The sequence below is a fragment of the Globicephala melas genome, chromosome 14 (assembly GCF_963455315.2).
Source record: "Globicephala melas chromosome 14, mGloMel1.2, whole genome shotgun sequence".
Classification (NCBI taxonomy): Eukaryota; Metazoa; Chordata; class Mammalia; order Artiodactyla; family Delphinidae; genus Globicephala; species Globicephala melas.
In genome coordinates, this window is record NC_083327.1 from 41764972 (window position 1) to 41788549 (window position 23578).

The window sequence follows — 23578 nt, forward strand, 5'->3', positions numbered from 1 at the left end:
AAAAATTTGTCTTTTCCGGATGCTCAAGCACTCAGAGTTACAAACCCACTTTCTGTGGGATATGCTTGGATAAAAGATGCTGTGTCCCTAACAAGTCTAAAATGATTACCATTCAGTTTGATTGCCCAAACGAAGGGTCATTTAAATGGAAGATGCTGTGGATTACATCTTGTGTATGTCAGAGAAACTGCAGAGATCCAGGAGATATATTTTTTGAGATCAAGATCCTATAAAACCAAGCACATGGGGAAAAAGTTAAGGTCAATCATGTCATTACATCAAAATTTAAAATGGTTTTAAAAGGGTGGCAAATCTGCCTTATTGGTTTAAAACAGTAAGAATGCCTAGCTAATTCTCAGATAACTGTATTTAAGGCATTAGAAGCTTTAAAAAAGGTTCTCCTAAAAATATATGTAAAATACGAAAACCTTAAAATTGAGCTCTTAAAGTGTATAATTATGTAATACAAAAGTATTTGGTTCCATCTACATATTCCATAATGAAACGTTATACAATTTACAAGAGAACATTTTATTCTATAAAATAATCTGAAATGATCTGTTGAAGCTATATAAAAAGCATATTAAAGTTTTAAAACTGTACTTTGACAATACAGCCTAGGCTCCAATCACATAATCATTATAGGGTGAGCAAGATTTTCTAGATTAAATCTTAACTAGGAATAAGACTAAGTTGTAAATATATTTATTATTTCCATTGCTCTATCCTGAATAACAGTTTACTAAGATTTCTTTTGGAAGGAAAAAATGGAACTTCTTTGGCCACTGTTGACAACTGTAATCTAAATTTTTATACCAAAAATTTATACCAAATACTGTAATTTCCAAGATAAAGACCAAGAGCAGTATCCTTACTCTGAAAAGGAAAGAAATTTAAAAAATAACATTAAAGAAAGCACCCAACAGATTTTTCTGGCTTGAAAATAAATTGTTGCTCAAAATTACTTCCTTAAATGATAAATCACCTATGAATTTTAAATATAAATTGTGATTAAAGATAAATTAATGTTGAAGACTAAAACTGGAGATTTATAGTAACCGGAACACTTTCACTAGACTATTAGTCATTTACTGCAAAGTTTCAAAGAGGATATCAAGCTTAGTAATGTTCTGTTTGCTTGTATAAATAGTGACAAGTGGGCCTTCTTTGGCAGTTCAGTGGTTAAAACTCCACATTCCCAATGCAAGGGGTGCAGGTCTGATCCCTGGTTGGGGAACTAAGATCCCACATGCAATGTGGCATGGCCAAAAAAAAAAGGGACAAGCAAAACTGATAAGTAGCATGGTTTAAAAACATGGACATTTATTGTTACAAAATTAACTGGTTTGATAAAAAACCATTATATTTAAAAATAATTTAATACAAGTTAAAATAATTGTAAATTGTGATTCTTTTGAGTGCAAACAAGTGGTTACCCAAAGAAGAAATGAAACCTCAAGTTGTAATAAAATCTATTTCTGAAGTTAGTGGGTATTACATAGAAATATTTATACTGTGTTCTTCTACTCCCGTATTTACTTTTAAAGAGTTAGGAGAATTTAAACAGAATGTGAAGACATAAATTATAAATAAATATAAAAAATACATCTGTACAAGACTTACTGAAGACATGATTATCTCTGTATAAATGCCTACATATGAGACTATAAATAAAATAAAATGCTGAAGAACTCTGTTCTCTCAATTTTAGAAAACACGACTTTTTGAAAGACAGATGTTTAAAGTCAAGGCACTAGGACTTGGCTAATTTCACACAGTGGGATCATCAACAAATTGTGATTAAATGGAAACTACTCTAAAGACAAAAACTTCCCAATATGAAAAACACAAATCAGCCTTTCTGAATCACAAAAATTCTAAAATAGAAAGGTAAGGGGACAAAACATGTGAAATTAAGAAAAAGAAATTGTATCTTTGGGGTTTCTTTTTCACACAGCTACGCTTAGTCTAGGTAACTCCTCGGCAGGCATGCTTTTTGTGGCATCCAGTTGGTTATATTCCTGTATGAGCGCTGATAAAGATGACAGGGCTTCTGTGAAACAGCTTTCCTCCATCCCTTCAATTTGTAGATAGTGATGAAGATGAGCCTATAAATAAAAAAACTGAATGATCTTGACCATTTTCAGGAAATTTAATACAGACAACTATCCTATAATGTAAATATTCATATTAAAATGATAGTTCACACTCAGCTTTACAAGAGAAATGAGAACCTAAATCCTATAAACCCATGAGATTTCTCATTTGGAGTCTGAATAAGCCTCTCCTCTTCAGTTATAATCAATACACAGATATAAGATATAGCAGGCAGGATCACACCTGATTTGTGTTACTTTAGTTCTTGAGCACACATCTTAAATAGCCAAAATAAACACATATAGTTAAAAAGGTGTACTGATGATTACCCTTTTTCTGTAGAGCCTCGTGAATCTCTCTCTCAGTTCTATGAAGGTAGGCTTGATGCATGTGTTGTTTGCTAAAGATAATAATGAATGGGAATGGCCCACAGGAGGTACTGAACACAGGCTGGTCTTCCAGCCTTCTTGATTCCAGGAGACAAACCGTAGAGAAGGTTTTAATCTGAGATGCAAAAACTCAAAGGTAAGAATTAAGGTACTAAAATATCTGCCATATTATGGCAGCCCACATTAAACTGGGACATTACTAATGGTACCATTCTAAGTGCTTAGTATATAATGTAAGTTACCTATTTTTTAATACTAGCAGTATTATGGTACAGTCTAACAGTGAACTAAGGGACATTAAATTGGCCATAATGGTGATTCAAGAAGCTAGAAACACATTCCTTAACATTAGAAATCTGGGGATGAAAAGAAATGAAGGTATTATAATTTTCCTTACTTTGTAATTCAATAGAGCAGTTTTCCTAAAAAGTAAGACTGTCAAATAGTAAAACAAACTTAGAAGCAGTGTAGTGGTAGTAGCAATGGTAATAAAAACAATAATAGCTAAATTTCCTGAACATTTTCAGAAAATAACATCTCATCATTTAATGTGCATAACAATTAACATAAACAACAACTCTGTACTATTATTATTCTTATTCTACATTTGAGGAAAATAGGCTCAGAGAGGCTAAGTAGCTTGCTCAAAGTCACACTTCAATTAAGTTCACAGTGCTACTTAACTACATGCTACAGTTACAAACAGTACACATAACATTATCTTGAAAAATATAAAATTGAACCTTTCAATATTTCTGCGAAGATCAGAAATCTGTACATTTCCTCTAACCATGAGGGCACAGGCGAGGTAGAGACTATGTTTGGGGTCAGCTCGAATTAGCTGGTGATCTTTACTGAAGGCATCTGAAAACATCTGATCCAACCTAAAACAATGAGACAGTCACTGTTCATACAAAATACTGTACTACATCTTTCTTCTATGTGTAACTATAAAATGAAAAGACAGTCATCTACAGGTAAATAAACTTCACACACAAATATATTCTGAATCTCAGCTATCATTTCCTCAAAGCAATCTGGATAAATATGAGAGAAAATCACGCAATATTTTTTTTTTTTTTCCTTTGTATTTAGATCTTTAATGATGTACAACATAATACAAAACAAACCAAAGACTAATTTCTATGACTAGGTGTTATTCATTGTGTCATCCTAGAGCAGGGGGCTGGAGGGAGAGGCTGTTCTCCAGGGAGAACTGAGGTGGAGTTAGTGCTGGGTGACTAAATCACAGCCTCTTTCTTCCCCACTTGATGTGCTAGGAAGGGGCCAATGATTTCTTAAACTGACAACTGTTTTCTAGAGCAGGGGGCTCTAAAATCTCGGGTAGCCGAAGACTGTGGTCCAAACCAGGCCAAAAGAAACAGGCTGGGGCAGGGAAGTATGGTAACTGCCTGGCAGAAAAGGCAAACTCAGGGCCCCAAGGGGAAAAGGGCATTCTTTGCACCTCAGAGACATTGCAGAACCAGTGTTAACACTAAGTGACATCGTTAAAGGGGGAAAAAAACAAAACCCTGGAAGAACCTTTCAATTGCACTCAACTTGGATTAGAGGTCAGTCCACCCTTGCAGAGAAGGGAAACATCTAGCCCCAGAGCAGCACTGAGTCTGGCCCTCCCACCTCCTTCTCCCCAACTCCTTTTGGCAGCTGGGACAGGTTTCGGCTGAGGCCATACAGACCCCAGAAAGACCAGAGAAGTCTCTCTGGATGGCCAAGGTGGGAAGGACACTTCTCAGAATACAAATACTTTTACTGTGGAAGGAGCCGGGACAGTTCCGGGGGCATATGCACTCCTAAATCTTCCCCACTTTCTCCCCAGCTCAGGACCTAGGCTCATAGAGACTTGGCAAACACAGTCTCTACACCTGACCTTCCACCCCCAAAAGAAAATCCGGAAGCGTGCCCCTTCTTCCGCACAGGTGGTCTCCTCAGGGCCTTCGGCAGGGGGGGCTCCGTGGCAGGGCCTGGTCTCAGCTGGCTCCCGCCCGAGCCATGAGGTCTTCCAAAGCATTGTCCTGGTCATTGTTGTGTAATAGCAGAACTTCCTTAATATCTTTCAGTTCAAAGCCCATTTCCTTAAATTTGCTCATTAACTGAAGAAACTCCATCATCTTTTCCTCTGAACACTGCTGCATTTCCAGAGCCTCTTCCACTAAAAGAGGGTCAAAGCCCTTCTCACAGAGCTGTCCATGTGCAAAGAGATAGTCGAGAATCTGCTCAATATTCTCTCCTTTCTTCTTCATGGCTTTCAAGACACACTCATATGAGTAGCCCATGCTGACCACCGTCTCCACACAATGCCGCTCACTGGGGGACAGCGTCTGCAGTTCAGAGTAAGCCTGGGGACAGCTGGGAGTGTTGGGCACTTGTGACATTGAGAGATTAGGAGGTGTGACCGTGGGACAGGTATTTGGAGGTGATGATTCTTCTGTGCACACAGACAAGACAGAGAGGGAAGGCATCTGGGAATGGGTGAGGGTTGGCACCTCTGTGCCACTGTCCAAGTTCAAAGCTGAAAGCCCAAGAGCATGATGCCCATTGAGCTCACTGGCACTGCTTTGGGTGGAAGGCTTTAGGGAATTCCGGAACGTGCCACTGCGGAGGCAGGATGTGCTATGGAAAGTGCTTGCCATCTTGGCTGTCTTCTGACTGCTGTCATCAGAGTCAAGTTTGGGGAAGGACAGGGACTTGATATTGCTTACTGCAGGGATGGGGGGAAGGGACACTTTGGAAGACAGCGACATCTTTTCACAGTTGCCCAACTGTGGTAAGGTTATAAAGCCATTGGGTTTGTGAAGAGGCTTGAAATCTAGGGTTGCCCGCTCCAGGGATGCCAGGACCTCCTCATCCTGTAACACAGACCCAGAGCCACCTCTAGGCAAGTTACTGTCCAATAACTGGGCCATAATGGGTCCACTGGTTCCTACCAGAATGTTTCTCAGCTCTTCCTTCTCATCAATAGTTTTTAACTCCAGATTATCAAACGGGTCTTCTTCACACTCAAAGTCAGCAGGATTGAAATCTGCCTTTGTGTGGGGTGGGCTGAGAACTTTCTGTTTTGTGGCACTGCTGCTGACCCGAGTCGGCATGAGGATGCTGTTGTGCTGTAAGCTGGCAAGGATGGGATTGATAGGAGGTGGCATTGTGGCTGTACCGTGAGTCTTGGAGAAGCTCATTTTGCTGTCACCCTCTGGGCCACTCTTAGAATTCACCTTAGCTTCTGCTTCCTCAGCCTTGCGCTCTGCTTCCCACTGGGCTTCTTGGATTTTCTTAATATCTTCAGCCCACTCAATGGTTTTCTTTTCCAAAGAGAAGTCATACTGTACTTCTCTGACAACCTGCAAACAATCAGGCAAGGAGAAGCCAATAGGTAGACCAACTTTAGCTGGTGTTTTGAATTTGTCTCCTATCTTAAATGGGACATCATCAAGGTAACTCAAAGTCCCATGAAAATCTGCACCCAACTTCTTAGAAGCCATTTAGAACCTGAACGCCGGCGCCGCTGTCCCAGAAGCCGAAAGGTGCTGCCGCCGACCGGCCTCCCAGGCTCGGTCCCCGCTGAGCTCCTGACGGCCCCTAGGGAGAGCGAAGACCACCACCTCCAACTCTGCTCTCCCCAGGCCAGGCCGTCACCGTAGCCACCGCCACTGCCACAGCCGCCATGTTGAAGCCCCACTTCCCTCCTCCTTCCCCTCCACGCAATATTTTTTTTTAGGGGGAATAAAAAGCTTCTGCAATGTATTTTATATATACCTGATTTCAGGCAGCTACAAAATATTGACTACATCATTAGTGAGCTCTATGTAGTACTAATTTCTAAAAATTGTGTCATTTTTACTTAGTTCAGTACGCTTATCTACTTCGTAGTATCAGAACTATCAAAACTAATTAAAAACCTACTACATTAAGATTACTTTGTCTATAAAATATATCATAAATTACTTAGGAATAATGAGGAAGCTATCAAAGGACAATGTTAGGCTCTCCAAAAAAGACACTACTCTATACTACTATTCCTGAAAAGGGAGGCTTTTAAGTGAATAAAGTCTTTTAACTTCATTCTTTTATCATTCCTCTAAAGAGAGGAAGATAAAAGTGACCGATGAAGTTTACATCTAATAATACGCAGAATCCTAGGCCTTTAATATGACCCCAGTCTGGGGTCATATTAAATGCATTACACTATGCTGCCTATTCATTCAGTAGATATTTACTAAATGCCTATTATGTGCCAGACACTATTCTAGGTGCAAGAGACCCAGCAGTGAACAACAAAAATTTCCTACTCTAATGGAGCTTACATTCTATCCTGATTCTTCTACAGTAAGAAGGATAGAGGACTCTCTTAGTGGATGGTGAGCTTTGGGGAATTCATGAGTCCTCTACTGTGCTCAAAATTTTGGTGTGTATGTGCTTTTGGGCATTTTTATGAAGTCAAGGAAACCCAGAAAAGGTTAAGAACCACTATACAACAAGTAGGCACACTCATTCTTTTGTCAAAAAAAATATAAAAACTAGCAAGGAGCTATTTATAGTTATTGGGATATTTCTCTTTACATTACAAACAAGGAATTTAATATACACACGCTAATATGTGCTTTGTCATTTTCATTGATAAAAATGGACTAGATGACGTTTATTAATAAGCACATCCAAAAACCATTCTCAGTTGTTTGTAAACTACTAATAAGAAATTAAAGTCTTAAAACTATGCCTTTTAGTAGTACAATTTAAAAACAATTTATTATTTGCTCAAGGATAAACGTGTCCATATGTGGATATGGCAGCCTTTGAAATACCTATAGTACAGAAGCAAAAAGAAAATAAAAAAGGAAAACCCCCACAAAGCTAGAAAGAACACTGTGATAAGTTCCTTAAGAGTCTAACATTGTTAAGGTTCCTTACAGAACAAACCTGCAACAAGCTATAAATATATAAACATTTTAAATGCTGACACCATTATTTTTATCAAAATATACCAAGCACGGGACTTCCCTGGCGGCACCGTGCTTAAGACTCTGCGCATCCAATGCAGGGGGACTGGGTTCAATCCCTGCTCGGGGAACTAAATGCCATATGCATGCTGCAACTAAGAGTTCGCATGCCACAACTAAGGAGCTGGTAAGCTGCAACTAAGGAGCCCACCTGCCACAACTAAGACCCAGCACAACCAAAAAGAAAAAAAATATGTACACACACACACACACACACACACACACACAAGCAGGATTATGCTGAATTTAATTAGAAATTACATGTTTTTATTTTTTTAAGGAGTAACTTTAAATGTCTGGATAATCACCACTGTACAATAAATAGTTTAGCACCAATTTACATTCTATGTGTCCACATTAAAGGTGTACCTTTTACTAAATATACTCATTTTTAATATGCTGGGCTGATAATAAAAGCAATCATTTAATGATTGATTCCCATGTTCAATAAACTATGCAAGTCGCTTAACTTGTTAAGCTCATCAGCATCCCACAAAGAAAGAGACCGCACCTATTAGTTGGCATACTCAGTTATTTACTTGCTCAAATAGAAGTTAATCAGTATTACTGTGACATTCCCACAGTATAGAATTATGTTGCCAAAATTTAAACTATTAAAAAGATCTGTAATCTAGTTTTTACTTTGTCATTTACATAATTTCCTCTAGCAGAGTTTGACAAGACCTTTTCCCTCAGTCAACTGTGAATGTCAGTGTGACCTTTTCAAGCTCATCATCATTGTATATGATAAGAGTATGTTTCAACTACATTTTTGTTAAGTAAATTGATGTAAGTTTTATGCTTAAAAATGACACAGTTATAAAACAAGGTGTTCTGGAAGTGATACATAATAGCTATAATAGAGTAATATCTGTAAACCCTCTATGGTGCTAGACTGGGGTAAGAGCTTTAAAAGATACTCTTATTTAATATACCAACAAGCTTATGAGGTAGGTACTCTGACTCTCATTTTTAAAGATGAGAAAAACTAAAAGTTCGTCACCTGCCCAAGGTTCTGTAGCTAGTAAATGATAGAATTAGCATTCATATTTAAGTACATCAGACTTCAAAGCCTTTAAATCTTTTTCAATAAAAATTATATCTTTATTAATTTTCATAAGCTTAAAAATTTCGTTATTAGATTTAATTTCAAATAGTTTAATACTGACATTTTTAAACAATGACTTCTAAACAAGGAAGCATTCACTTAATGGAAAAATGGCTGTCATCACCTATATTTTATATAATTCTCACAAAGAAAATGGTATGAAGAAATAACTAGTTATTATAAACTTTTCTCTTAAAAATGTGTTTGCTTTTAAAGTAATTTGAGCCCTCAAGTAATTGGAATAAAGTTACTACATCTTACCTTCGAGAAGGAATGTTAACATCTGCCAGTGTATACAGAGGTGTTAGGCTTGACACAAGATAATGCAGCTGAGGAAAAGGAACTAAATTCATGCTGATTTCATTAAGGTCCATATTAAGGGATCCTTCAAACCTTGCAGAGCTAAAAAATTAACATTAAAGCATGAAAAATATTTAACTTAATGTAGCTTGATTTAGTCAGCAGGCACTTTCCTACATCCTTTCGTACGCTGTACTTCATTAGAGAATAGATGCTCTTTTTTTTCTGTATTAGTGAAATTTAGTATCATGAACATCGTGTATAAAGATAATCAAAATATAACATAACATCTACAGCAATTCTTATTTCAGGATTATCTGAAGTGTAACCACTCTACTACAGTTGCTAATTACCTACATAAAAATCTTACTTAAAACAGACCTTAGATTGAATTAAATACATACAGTTCAACAGTTATTTAATTATTCTATAAACCTTACTAAATTCCCCTGGGATTTGCTTACATGCTCTACAATTTGGAATATAATAATGCCAAAGCAATTTTTTAGATCAAAGTCGAAGAAATATTTTGGACCAGCTAATAAAGAGGTATAGATTAGCTGGTTTAAAAGGTTAAGACATTTCGCAGCAAAAAAAAAAACAAACAAAACAACCAAGTTTGTTTTTGTCTAACCAAGTGTTTCTCAAGTGTATCTCCTTCAAAACCCTTTACCATTTAACATCTGTTAATATTCCATGGAACGTACCTGGGGAAAACAAAATGCTCCTCTGGAGTCAGAGAAAATAAAATTCTGGCCTATTACTCCAAGATGTGAAAACACTAGACAAACTAAAATTTTTATTTTAAATAAAGTTTTTAAAAAAGCTTCTACAACTCAGAATAACTAAAAAATGCTACTGCAAAACATTATCAAAAGCAAGGGAAATTTTTAAACTGCCCTTAAGTACACTGTCAAACGGATTACCTTGTTAGGTTGAGCAGCAAATTTGCCACAATGTTGTTCATTGCATCAAATGGTTTCTCCTGCCGCTTTTTAAAAGCTCCAGCACTTGAAGTAACCAGACTCTTTGGCTTTATAGCTGTACCCAACTTTCCAGAATTCACCATGAGGTCAATTTTGCTAATGATGTCAAATAAAGACTTTTAAGGGAAAAATATTGGGAGAGAAGCAATTAAGAAGAGAGGACATAAATGACATTCTACCAGGAAGAAAAAGACCAAAAAAAGCAATTTAAACTTATTTTTTCTCTTAGATGGGAAGGCTGAAAAGTGAAGAGACTGTTTCACGTACACACATAAGCATAACACAGGACTGAATGTATACATAGTATGTCCATAAATTCAATGCCATTTCTTACTTGGTTGTCAATGGGCAACACACAGTCTGCATGCTCGTTAAGTTCCTTCATTGCCAACATGCTATTATAAGGCGAGGTTATGACATCATCTTCACCAGAAGGATAAATTGAAGTCACGAATCTGTATACTTCTGGGAATTCATCCTCAAGCACCTTTAAAAGAAATGTGCCAAGTCCAGATCCTGTTCCTGAAGATTAAGATTTCAAAAAGAAAACAGCATAAATGGTTCAGAATATAACGGAATTCTGTTTTTGTGTTAAAAACCTATGTATTAAAGACATACAATTTTCAACTTATTCCTGTGATTATATATTAACTAATTAATTTCAGATAAAGAAATGAAGACAATATAGGTAGTGAGACTTAAAGTCATGAATTCAACCTCTGGGTCTGACTGTGATGATGAGAGGCCTTTCTATGTTTTACACTTTTTTACATTCAAGTTATATCTCTATGATGTCAAAAGAACTGACTGAAGAGTAAAAAATGCAACTAAGACAGTATTTAGTCTACACTTGATGTTAAGCAACTTAAGAAAAAACAAACTATCTTGACATCTTTAGTGCAGCACCTATATAATCTTAATGATGAACACTATCATGACATTAAGCAACTTAAATGCTGAGTTAAAATTTAAAGTTAAGCATGACCAACTTGAATTTACAAAAGTTTCAAAGAGGAAACTTTTTTACTATCTATCTAAAAGCAGAAACTCTAAGAACTTCATTAAGGTAATTTTCTGACACACAGAGTTACATATATATAAATTCAGATATTTTTAAGAACTAAAAGAAAACTGGAATCCTTTACCCTGGTGCTTTTCAAACTATGGCTTGTGAACCATCAGTGGGCTATGAAACTAATTTATAAGGTTAGGACCAGTATTTTCTTTTCTTAAATGAAACGCAGAAATATTAGTATGTCACATATAGTGTGGGTAAATAATCTTTTGTTTTAGTTTGTGTATGTTTGTGTGTGTGTTGGTTTGTAATGTAAAATGTATTTCTTGCTGTCCAGATGAGAAAAAGTTTATAAGCCAATAATGCTCTAACCCCATTTGGATAAATATTAAAAGGCTACGATGATGGGTTCATGCCCCGGTCTGGGAAGATCCCACATGCCACGGAGTGGCTAGGCCCGTGAGCCACGGCCGCTGAGCCTGCACGTCCGGAGCCTGTGCTCCGCAAGGGGAGAGGCCACAAGAGTGAGAGGCCCGCATACCGCAAAAAAAAAAGGCTATGATGTTAAAAATATTAGATGAAAGTGAGGGAGATTTTTTGGGTTAATCTTTAATGAGGACTTTCTAAGCATTATAAAAAACCAGAGCCATTATAGAAGATAGTTTTGATTCCATTAAAAGTAAACAAAACTCCCCCCTCTCTATATATATGTATATATAAAAACAAACAAAATAAAAAGGCAAACTAAGAAAAAATCTTCAAACATGATGGAGGACTAAATTTCTTTAATAAAGAGGGTCACAAATCAACAACAAAATAATATGAATAATGCAATGGAAAAATGAGCAAAGGATATAAATTGTAACTCAAAATAAATCAAATGGCAAATAGATGTAAAGACGCTCAACCTTTTCTCTAATTAAAAAATGCAAATTAAAGCAATATAATTTTGAACATATTGTATTAGACAGATTTTGTCTCATAATACTCAGCGTTGGTGACAGTGTGCGGAAATAAACTCTTATACATTGCTGCTAATCATACGGATTGATGCAATAATGTAGGAAGGTTATTTAGTAATATCAACCAAAACTTAAAATGTACATATTCTTTGGTTCCACTTTCCTTTCTAGGAATACTGCCTACAGCTATTGTGGCACAAATGAACAAAGATATAGGTACCAGATGTTCGCTGGGGATTTTATGTAGTAGCTAAAAACCATAAATAACTTGACATCCATCAATGAGGAACTGACTTTAAAAATTATTACATATTCTCACAATTGGACAGAGCTGATGAAAGATGTTCAGGAAAGATTTAAAGTGAAAACATTACAGGGTAGTATGTATTTCATGATCTTGTTTATGGAAAAACACACAATGGGCACAGGAAATATCTGGAAGGACAGACACTGGCAAACTTGATAATCTGTGAGGAGAGAGATTAGGGATTAGATGTGGGAAAAGACTTCATTTTTAGCCTTCAATATTATTTAAAGTATTTTTGCCATTTTCAGTGAATTATAAATAAAGTACAGTCTACTGAGATTCTGAGTAATAGAGGGATATAAAAAAAAAGCACCATAATGAACTATAAATCAAATTGGTTTTTTTTGAAAACTTACTCAAAATCTGCAGGTTAATTATACCAGTATAAAGAAAATTAGTTTTTTTTTTTTTTAGCAGTACGCGGCCTCTCACTGTTGTGGCCTCTCCCGTTGCGGAGCACAGGCTCCGGATGCGCAGGCTCAGCGGCCATGGCTCACAGGCCTAGCCGCTCCGCGCCATGCGGGATCTTCCCGGACCGGAGCACGAACCGCGGTTGAGGCGGACTCTCAACCACTGTGCCACCAGGGAAGCCCTGAAAATTAGCTTCTTAATTTAATGATTATGATGGTCTTCTAAAGGCATGGTTACATAGCAATTTTAACTTTAATTTTCAAATGCTATCATACTGAATAACAGATATGTATAAGAAAGTCAACTGTACATAACCTGCTGAATATAAAAATCTTAATCTCAGCTTGGAGGAAAAAAGCATGGCAAAGTTTTCTTTTAAAATAGGCTAATTCTCTTTTGAAATTATCAAATTATGATCTGTTTCTACTTCATGGAACAGGGGAACAAAATACTTCACTTGCAAGGTACAGGCTTCGCTGGGAAAGAAAGCAATGCAGATCATTTATTCTAGGTCAAGGTGATTAATTACCATGTAAGGAATGATTTAAGGGAGTTGACTAAGAGGATTTCTTTTACTTATTTCTCTTATTGGACACAAGAAAGGATTGAAGGTAGTTAAAGAAAGGGTACTGATATTCTTTTGCAAACGTATCTATGAATATGCCACAAATACTTAGTTCTAGTCAGCATATGAAACTGCATAAGCAAGCTCTTAGGAGAAAGGCAGCATTACCAAAAAGCTTATATTGAAATCTACCTTCTACTAAAGATAAAAGAAAAAAGTTTTTCAGATTCATTTCTACTGACTCTTTAAAAGGGTTTAAATTTTTAAAAAATGGTCAGAGTGACACAATTTGACAAAAATTTAAGATAAAAAGCTGTTATGTACATACATTCATAAACATACTCTTAATTCTTAATAGTTCTATATTTATTAAGCAAAGGTCTGAAAACAAGGCTTATGTTGGCAAAATGAATTCTCACTTGCATTTTCACATTGTTATAGACAAATGAATAAATAATTTTACCTCCTCCCATGGAATGTATTATAAAAAAACACTGCAAACAATCACAGTGCTCTGCTGACTTTCTGAGTTTCTCTAGAATCTGTTCCTGATAAAGACTGCCAAACACTTTGTGACCCACAGCCCTGGAAAAAAGAATATAGATTAAAAAAAAAATCCTTGCATTTATTATTTCAAGATTTTATTATTTCTGAACTAAATGAAAAGACTACAGATAAGCTTCAAAAAGTATTTTTACTGTAGTATGTAAATTTTATTCCTGTTTAACATCAATAAATCATATTATGATATCTCAAGGATATAGGAAGATAATTTAACAAATATATATACCTATAATCCTCAAATATGCTGATAAAATAGTTCATTATCAATGGATATTAAACTATGTTTTTGTTTTTTTTTTTGTGGTACACGGGTCTCTCACGGCTGTGGCCTCTCCCGTTGCGGAGCACAGGCTCCAGACGTGCAGGCTCAGCGGCCATGGCTCACGGGCCCAGCCGCTCCGCGGAACGTGGGATCTCCCCGGACCGGGGCACGAAGCTGTGTCCCCTGCATCGGCAGGCGGACTCTCCACCATTGTGCCACCAGGGAAGCCCTAAACTATGGTTTTTAAAATTTATCTGCTCTTAAGGTATAATTACGACAAAACAAGGTTTTAGTTAAGTTTTTTCTCATCTTCATTGAAAGTAAACTGATTGCACTTTCATGTATTAAAAAGCAGAATGTGGTCAACTAGAAAGACATAAAAGTAAAAAATTTTAAACTGACCTACTTTGGTTTAAAACATGAAAAAAATATTGGTCATATCATGTTATTACTAGATGAAATGCCACCCAGTAGAAAACTGATATTCATGAGGTTCTGCAAGCCTTTTTGGTTGCCCAAGTTTGCAAGTATTATTATGATGAATTGAAATGTAAGAACGATTCCCATACAACATGTAGTCAGGTGTAACTCAAAAGTTGCAGAATAAGTTATACGACAATTAGAGAAAGCTGGTTGGATGGTGGACACACTTATTTTAGTGACTGGTTCTCCCCAAATAAGTCTCTCAGAACACAAGACTCAAATTCATGCTTTAGTAAAATTACACAGTATTACACATTATAAACCTGAGGGACTAACTGCAAATAATTTAAATAACAAATATTAGACTGGCAAACAAGAACCTACTTACTTTTTAAAAAACAGCAAAACCAGTGTCAATGTAAATTTTAAAATGATCACTGTTGGAGCTTTTTTCCCATTAAGGAGAAGAGACCATTATATATTTAAGGGCCAAATATAGCCTCAGACTGACCTTGAATGCTGGGACACTGGTCTGGCTTGCATCTCTATCAATTCTATTAAATCTGACTGATGGGAAAACTTTGACTGAGTCGAATACTATAGGTAAGAGAACAGTTTATAAAAATACTTACAACTTTTAAATTGATACAGCCACTATGGAGAACAGTATGGAGGTTCCTTAAAAAACTAAAACTAGAACTACCATATGACCCAGCAATCCCACTACTGGGCATATACCCTGAGAAAACCATAATTCAAAAAGACTCATGTACCACAATGTTCACTGCAGCACTATTTACAATAGCTAGGACATGGAAGCAACCTAAGTGTCCATCAACAGATGAATGGATAAAGAAGATGTGGCACATATATACAATGGAATATTACTCAGCCATAAAAAGAAACAAAATTGAGTTATTTGTAGTGAGGTGGATGGACCAATAGTCTCTCATACAGAGTGAAGTAAGGTTCTGAGGAACCTAGGGGCAGGACAGGAATAAAGATGCAGATGTAGAGAATGGACTTGAGGACACGGGGAGGGGGAAGGGTAAGCTGGGACAAAGTGAGAGAGTGGCATGGACATACATACACTACCAAATGTAAAACAGCTAGCTAGTGGGAAGCAGCTGCATAGCACAGGGAGATCAGCTCGGTGCTCTGTGACCACCTAGAGGGGTGGGATAGGGAGGGTGGGAGGGAGATGCAAGAGGGAGGAGATATGGGGATATATGTATACGTATAGCTGATTCACTCTGTTACACAGGAGAAACACAACAACGTAAAGCAATTATATTCCAATAAAGATGTTAAAAAGAAAAAGGTAAGGGTTTTCATATACAAATTAGTATGCTAGCCACATTGTTCCATGCCTTAATACTTCTGATTTTTAAAATGTTAGAAAATTTCCATACAGATATGTTACATTTTATAAGAGTTGCATGATTTTCCATTGTATGGATATACTATAATTGATTTAAACAAGCCCCTGTTGAGTACTATCTGATGTTAAAAACAATGTTTCAGTGAACAACCTTTCATTTGTATCTTTATGGACAAGTGAAGAATTCTATAGAATATATAAATGTGGAACTACATATCAAAAAAATAAATACAACTTTTGTCACTACTTAGCAGTTATGCAAGAATCAAATTACAATGAGAAATTTAGTAAATCAATTTTTCATGATTCATCTTTTTCTTAAAAAAAAAAAAGAGAAACAACTAGGATACAGATGGCTTCCAAGCATTGTGAACACCATCATCTATCAAGGAAAAGATGATGGGCTGAAAGGCCTAGAGTTAGGTATGGCAAGTTGTATCTTGCTTCATGTCAGCAGGACCTATCAGAATAAAGGAAAGATTCCTCTTTTTTTTTTCAGATGACATTTAATTTTTACATCCAGCATATTCTCACCAATTATTCCCTGAGCCAGAAATATCAGTGATGAGCTGCTTACTATCAAATACATCTCTCAATGGTCCCTGAAGAATTTCATTTACTACCCCTTCCTCCATGTCAATCAAGACAGCCTGAGAAAGACAAATAAAATGTAATTAGCATATTTTTCTTTAGTCACTCTGTAAATAAAAAGAATTTTTGAAGTTGCATTGTTCTTTTTATAGTTTAAGTTTGATCAAATCTTTGACTCTCTTTGTGGAGTCTGTTATAAAACTTAAAAAATAATTTCACTCTGCTCCAAAGGTGGAATCCAATGAGAAGATGGATTCTAAATTCTTACCCTAAGAATAAGAAGTAAAAAAAGGAACTGAATAATTCTGATTTTCTAATAATTTCTAATTTCTAATAAAATTCTTTTATTTATGTGCTTATGTGACTATAAATTTCTTGAGAACAAGGTCTCAGAAGTTTAGAAGGTAACCTTAACCAGAAACAATTCTCAATAAATGTAGGGTTCATTAATGTATTTGGTCACTAGGAATAACCATGCTGCTCTTTATGAATCACAGCCGAAAACTGTCCAAATCAAATCAGTAAACTACTATTACGTGCAAAGCCAAGGCACTGGATAGATGTCAAAGATGACAAGTGTCCCTTCCCCTAAGTAACTCGCAATCTAAATTCACAAACTCACTAAATATCACAAACTTTATTGACATGGGAGATAACCTCTATTACTAAGAAGAAAATGAGAAAATAAAACATAAAATTAGCTATGGAAAGAAAAATAGAAAAGACTGGATGGAAATACAGCAAAATGTAAGCAGAGATAGCTTGGCAGTAGAATTATATACCCTCTGTCCCCACTGTTTTGTACTTTACTTTCTATATTTCCTACACTGAGGAAGAAGAATGAAAGAGTAAAATAGAGTTAAATAAATAAAAAAGCAAAGTTGAAAAAAGTAATCTGAAATGATGTTAGGGTCCCCTTTAACCTAAGTCTTTGATTCAGAGTCACAGAGAAAGTGCTTGATTTATGGGCTTTTTCAGTGCTGGTGAGCATGTAACATTAAGCACTTACTACATGCCACGGTACATGTATCACCCCATTTAATCCTCACAACCCTATGCACAGGTACTGTAATTACTCCCAGTTTACACATGAGGAAACTGAGGCCTAGAAAAATTAAATAACTTGGCTGTGATCACCCAGCTAGGAAGTGGTAGAGCTGATTCAAACCTGGCTAGCCTGGCTGCAGAATCTTCACTCTTAACCACCAAACTCTATGCTCTATTATTTTATCAAAGGGAGACAGTCAAGTTTGACACTTACCGAGTACTGACTACAGTGGAGTCACAATTTATGCCCATTTAAATTCTGTGAATTCAATTATTTGTGTAATTAAGTATGCTACTGTAAGCTGGCAATTAAAATATTATTACACAGTACTTTAGAAATATATTTCTAATTGTATGACAGCATACCACTTTTTTTTTTTAAACATCTTTATTGGAGTATAATTGCTTTACAATGGTGTGTTAGTTTCTGCCGTATAACAAAGTGAATCAGCTATACATATACATATATCCCCATATCCCCTCCCTCTTGCGTCTCCCTCCTACCCTCCCTATCCCATCCCTCTAGGTGGTCACAGAGCACGGAGCTGATCTCCCTGTGCTATACGGCTGCTTCCCACTAGCTATCGGTTTCACATTTGGTAGTGTATATATGTCCATGCCACTCTCTCACTTTGTCCCAGCTTACCCCTCCCCCTCCCCGTGTCCTCAAGTCCATTCTCTAGTAGGTCCACATCTTTATTCCCGTCCTGCCCCTAGGTTCTTCATGACCTTTTTTTTTTTTTAGATTCCATATATATGTGTTAGGATACGGTATTTGTTTTTCTCTGACTTACTTCACTCTGTATGACAGACTCTACGTCCATCCACCTCACTACAAATAACTCAATTTTGTTTCTTTTTATGGCTGAGTAATATCACATGTTGTATCATCATGTTACAGTGGTATATTAGAAAGACTGTAAAATTCTGTTTTATAAATGTGCTCCTTTAAATACAGCATCAATATACATACACAGGATTATACAGGGTCATTTCTTGGCAATTTTAGGGATTTTCAAGGATTTTTTTGATAATATGCAATTTTTATCTTAAATGCTGACTTTAACACCCGATCAACCATGTAAGAGGGATTTCACTGTTGTATAAGATTACAAAAAAGAACAAAATAAGCTTCTACTGTCCTTGTTCCAAAATAGATTTACTGAGATGATTTGTGGAAGATTAAACATATTTAAGACATGCTTTCAATTACTTTGCAATCAGGCAAAGGAAGGGGAATACAGAATACAAACTGACATTCAAGCACCTCCTGAAGTCAGTTTTGAGGGAATCATCACTGTCATAGTCACTTAGCATTAAACCCTGACAGTCTGTAACTCTTTCAATCTTTCCTTAGTCACATAAGACCTCTGATTTGTTTTTCCATAGGAAATTAATTACAAGGAATTATTCTGGATTCCTCACTTAGTCATCCAAGATCTGGAGTCACAACTTCCAAGATTCGATGTTTATTATTTTATTCCAGAGCTACCTGGTGATAGCTTTTAGGCCCTTGAGCTTCCCCTTAATTGTAATACAGGATTTACAAAATTCTGAGTGTTTGCCTATTAACACAGTGGAGGAACCCAGCCACCAAATTATCTTTTGAAGCCTAGACTCTTCAGTGATCAGAGCCACATGACACCAAGACTACTAAGAAGAAATGGAAGAACACCTTCTAGGAAAAAAGCCAAAGGCTATAGAAACATACTGATTTATTCTCTTCCAGCAGTGTTTCCTCCATTTGCCAACTTGCTCACTGGTAGGGTGGTGGGAAAGAGCTCAAATTGGGAGTGGTCTAGGAAATGTTAATGTTTCTTTATCTCTGAGCAAGATTTGGATTGGGATGTTAGCACTCTCCAAGGCATGAACTATAGCAAATGTTAATCAATTATCCTAACAGACTACAAGCACATAGTCTCTGCCCTAAATTTGTTTCCCAAGGACACTGGAGATCACAGATACAAGGCGATGGTTCCCAGATACTACAACACTACTGCTCTTTACTCTTTCAGCCGCTACTCCCGGTCTGATCCTTATCATCTCAATTACTTCCACAGCACCAAAACTGCCTTTCTTTTCTGTCATAGTCAAACATTACTGATCAACAGCTGGAAAAAGCAGTTTGTTGCAGAGACACAATCAAAGAAGAGAAGTGTTAACTGCAATGAGATTAAGACTAAATATGGGCTATTGACTAGAAGTATTTTTGTTCAGGAGGTCTTACATGGTTATGTTATGTATTCACTAGAATGTGGTTGAATCTATGCTTTGTACTGGGAATAGTAACTCTGGTGCAAGTAAACCTTTCATCATTTTTATATGAAAATTAACCTTCATTAGAATGTATTTTAGGCTTAGAGTTAAGAAAAGCTTTTGTTATCATTTATCTAGACATATATTTCCCCTAAAACATTTAGAAAAATGCCAAATATGCAGTATTTTCACTTTAAGCACAAAATTTTCCCCCTAAAGTTTCATGGAGACACAAATGTCTGCTTAATTATATTTATATTAAATGTGGCTTAGCAAATACCTTTTTTTTATTTTGAGAAGTTAAATTAAAATTTTATTCTTATGATAGTTACGGAAGTAGAGTTATTTTAAAAACACATGCAATATAAGAATCCAAGTGTATAAGACTTACTCGTGCTTTTAAAGAACAAATTTTCCCCTTGGAAATACTGCCACCATCACCAACCACTCTGAAAGGTAAAAGATGAGAAAAGGTCATAAGATCTTCCATGCTAATAGTGCTATCAGGTAATAAAATTAACTTCCATTCACATAGTAAAACTACTTATAGGCCAAGTGAGGCAGACACAAAAGGCAACAAAGAAGCCATTCGTAATCTCCCACCTCCCAATAGGCTGAAAAAGTGAGGTACTTATTTCCCTGGCTTTCTTTGTAGTTTGGGCTGGTCATGTAATCCAGTTCTGGGTAATGAAATAAAAAGGAGATATTCTGGGAAGCTTTCTGATAAAAAGGACCAGATGCAGTTGGTCCTTTTTCCTACCTTGAACACGAATCTAGATGGGATTCCTGGCAGTGGAGGCTGTCATTTTACGGTTATGAAGTACAAAAACATGAGGACAAAAAACCAACACATGAAACAATATGACAGTATCTTGGTCTTTAGGGCATGTCTCTAAACACAGATTTCTTTGTATGTGACATAACTGGATGCATCTATTGTTTAAGCCACCATTAGTGAGGCTTTCTGTTGTAGCCAGACACACATCAACTAACATACCAGTTATATACAGTTGAGTATCTAAGGCTGTTCCTAGAATTTCATGTTGAAGATAAGTCACCAAAGTAACTAAGTCTATGACTACAAACAGTGGACAAGTCAATATAGTTTACAAGACAGAATATATGAAGTGAAGCTGAATTGAGCATAGATGATGCTATAGGTCGGGGGTTGATAATCTATAATCCTCAGGCCAAGTATGACCAGCTACTTGTGAAAACGAGTTTTATTGGAACAAAGCCACACTCATTTGTTTATGTACTATCTATACCTACATTCACACTACAATGGCGGGCTCAAGGAGATGTGATATGGACTTTACGGTCTGCAAAACCTGAAATATCTACCATCTGGTCCTTTACAGGAAAGGTTTGCCAACCCCTGGTATAGGTAAATTCCTATCATGCTATTAAAAAGGTATGATAATTTCCTCAAATAAATAAGTATATACAAAGGTGTGGTCTTATTTTTGAAAAAGAATTTTTGTACTAACTTGTGGAATAGATGCTGCATGTGTTGATACTATGTTGGAAAGAAGAGCAAGATGCCAAGGCTCTTCTCCTCAAACTTGATATTGGAGAAATAAGTATGCTCTTAGGTTAAATTATAAAACGAACCGAGTAGATGAGAACAGAGTTAGGTAAAGTCAGCTGATTAAGAGAGAATGGCTTCCAGCTGAATCTCAACTATGTAATATTCAATGAAAGGAGTTATTACAGAGGGAATGGAAGTACAGATTTAGTTAGAATACTACCTACAAGGAAGTATTACAAAGGCAAATTTGAGTCTCTTAATAGTATGTAGGGGAGATGATGTTCTAGTTTACAAACAAGAGGTAATCTAGTCTATGTGACAGATATCTCCATATTAATAAAGATAAATAACACCAGTCATTAAGGTAATACACCTAACTTACCTTGGTCTGATTCCATGGTCACTAAGTAACCTTTTATCACTTAGCTCTCCTGATAGATTTCCTACAGAAGAGAATGTGCTTTTGAAAGAAAATGGGTGTCTAGTCTTTTTGAGTTATAGCTCCTACTGTCCATGACTACACTGACTTTCTGCTTTGTAATTTCCTATCTGAGTTTGGTTTATCTGCCTGTACTAGAGAGCACTGGACCCATTATCAAGATGTCATCGAAGTTCCTGAGTTTGCAAGCGTGAGGGTCAGACTCTGAAATTCACTAAGGAAGTGGGGCCTAATTAGCCTTCCCAGGGAGATAACTGCCTCAAACACCCAACCAACTAATTCAAACTAGAACTGAAATCTTTATTAGATTAAAACTGGATATAAAGTATGCATTTTTCAGTTCAAGCCTGGCAGGTTTAGTTTTATTAAGCATTTTGAAAATGAACTTCATGATTTAATGTTAAAAGCTTAGAAACACACCCTGAATGTCAAATTACTCTTTCAGGTAAAAGATATATACTTACATATACCCTTTATTAAGTAAACAAAACTAATCTGACAACAACTGCTCTGCTCCTTTTTAGCACATTCTATTTGTAGAGCAAATACTCCTGACCACAAGTAATATCACAGGAATGTAAACAATGTATTTTTCTTTCAAAAGTTAGCCATTATTGAATGCACTAACAAGACACTCTCAGGGAAATTTTCAGCATTCCTTTTAGTTAAACTTTACTTCAAGGTCAAGTTAAAATTAAGCACACTAAAGTTTCCTTTTATTCCTTCATATGGCTTTAAAAGGAAACCTGTTGTCCTGCTCTGCTCTGCCTAATGACATGAGAATATTAATGACAAGAGAATGACAATATGCTTTCAATAATGAGAAAAACAAACAAAAAAGCCAAACAACTTCTTTACAGTTATCAACTGCTTTTACTGTCCTCTGAAGAATTTTCTCCCAAACTGCTGACATGAAAATAATTATTAAGCTATGTGACAGACTTTAACCCCATCTTACCTGGTATCCACATTTCTAAAGAAGCTGCTTATTGCCTCATCATAAATCGCTTTCTAAAAAAAAAAAATACATTTATTAGCGCTTGATTACGTTTTGCCTCTTTCCCAAACGAAGTCCTTTTAATTTAATAATCCCACAATACTTTAAAGGCCGGCATATGGCTACAATAAGAAAAAGCAAACAATCATAAAATGGTTATACTGATTCTTCCAATCTAGAGAAGAGCAAATACCGCGAGATCTATGGATTAAGTGCAGCTGAAGGTACTGAGAAAAGGCGTCCCCACAGAACTGTAGAGCAGGTGCATCAAATGAGAGCTTTCCCTGCATTCTTGGTGATCATTTAAAAAGCTGACTGGTTAAATTAAGGAATATAATGCCACACATGGTACCTATTTTACAAAGTACTTTCACATATGCTATCTCATTGCTCCTCACAAGAACCCTGATAAAGATGCAACCCTGAGAATTAAGGAACCTTAAAACTAAGATCTCCGGCGAGTGTTCGTTTGGACTCTTGTGTCTAACGCCAACAGAAGTTTAAAAACCAGTTTGCCCTTTACCGAGAAGATCCCCTACAACTTACATCGGCCAGATAAAAGCTCCCAGAGTATTAATGCTTATTTTTTGGAAGAGCCTCGGGGACAGGCGGGCATGGGGGTCTCCCGCGCGTTGGGGACGGTACCTGGTTGACTGCGGCGTGCTCCCTCAGCGCCAGGTCCCAGAAGCAGCAGCCAATCTGGTTTCCGCACTGGCCGACTGCGCCCAGGAAGGTAAGAGAATAGACATTAGGCAGCAACAGGGCCACTCGCCTCGGCGGCGACCAGGTCCCCACCCTCCCGGGGCGGCTTACCCTGTATGACCACCGACTGGGTCATGCTGCAGCGCGGCCGTCCCGCTTCATCCAGGAGCCCGCGCCGGCCTGCGTATTTCCTGCCCACCAACGGCTCTCTCCGAGGCGGCAGGGCGGCCGTA

General features: G+C 36.8%; 2 protein-coding genes across 3 annotated transcripts; both read right to left on the reverse strand.

Moving 5' to 3' along the window:
• Window positions 1-1306: 1306 nt before the first annotated feature.
• On the reverse strand, window positions 1307-23574 carry TUBE1 (tubulin epsilon 1). The gene is made up of 12 exons (XM_030882811.3): window positions 23457-23574; window positions 23289-23362; window positions 22605-22657; window positions 20068-20125; window positions 16317-16432; window positions 13616-13737; window positions 10227-10414; window positions 9833-10008; window positions 8868-9008; window positions 3230-3370; window positions 2427-2601; window positions 1307-2108 (listed from the first exon to the last, which is right to left on the reverse strand). Exons 1-12 carry the CDS (start codon window positions 23479-23481, stop codon window positions 1950-1952), a joined length of 1428 nt encoding a protein of 475 aa, XP_030738671.1. The 5' UTR covers window positions 23482-23574; the 3' UTR covers window positions 1307-1949.
• Window positions 3419-6131, reverse strand: LOC115866910 (ubiquitin-associated protein 1-like). 2 transcript variants are annotated; one of them, XM_030882810.3, is made up of 2 exons: window positions 4901-6131; window positions 3419-4717 (listed from the first exon to the last, which is right to left on the reverse strand). In XM_030882810.3, the coding sequence occupies exons 1-2, from the start codon at window positions 5981-5983 to the stop codon at window positions 4475-4477; spliced, it is 1326 nt and encodes a 441-aa protein (XP_030738670.1). In that variant the 5' UTR covers window positions 5984-6131; the 3' UTR covers window positions 3419-4474. The 2 variants fall into 2 exon arrangements, with proteins under 2 accessions (XP_030738670.1, XP_030738669.1); XM_030882809.3 differs by having other exon boundaries at window positions 3421-6131.
• Window positions 23575-23578: the final 4 nt, after the last annotated feature.

Excerpts from the sequence above, each read along its gene's own strand:
- LOC115866910 (XM_030882809.3), bottom strand. The coding sequence starts at position 5,983 with ATGGCTTCTAAGAAGTTGGGTGCAGATTTTCATGGGACTTTGAGTTAC.
- TUBE1 (XM_030882811.3), bottom strand. The coding sequence starts at position 23,481 with ATGACCCAGTCGGTGGTCATACAGG. Across the intron at positions 9,009-9,832 it reads TTGCTGCTCAACCTAACAAG|CTCTGCAAGGTTTGAAGGAT; the intron begins GTAATCCGTTTG and ends TTAATTTTTTAG. Across the intron at positions 2,109-2,426 it reads CGAGGCTCTACAGAAAAAGG|GCTCATCTTCATCACTATCT; the intron begins GTAATCATCAGT and ends TTTTATTTATAG.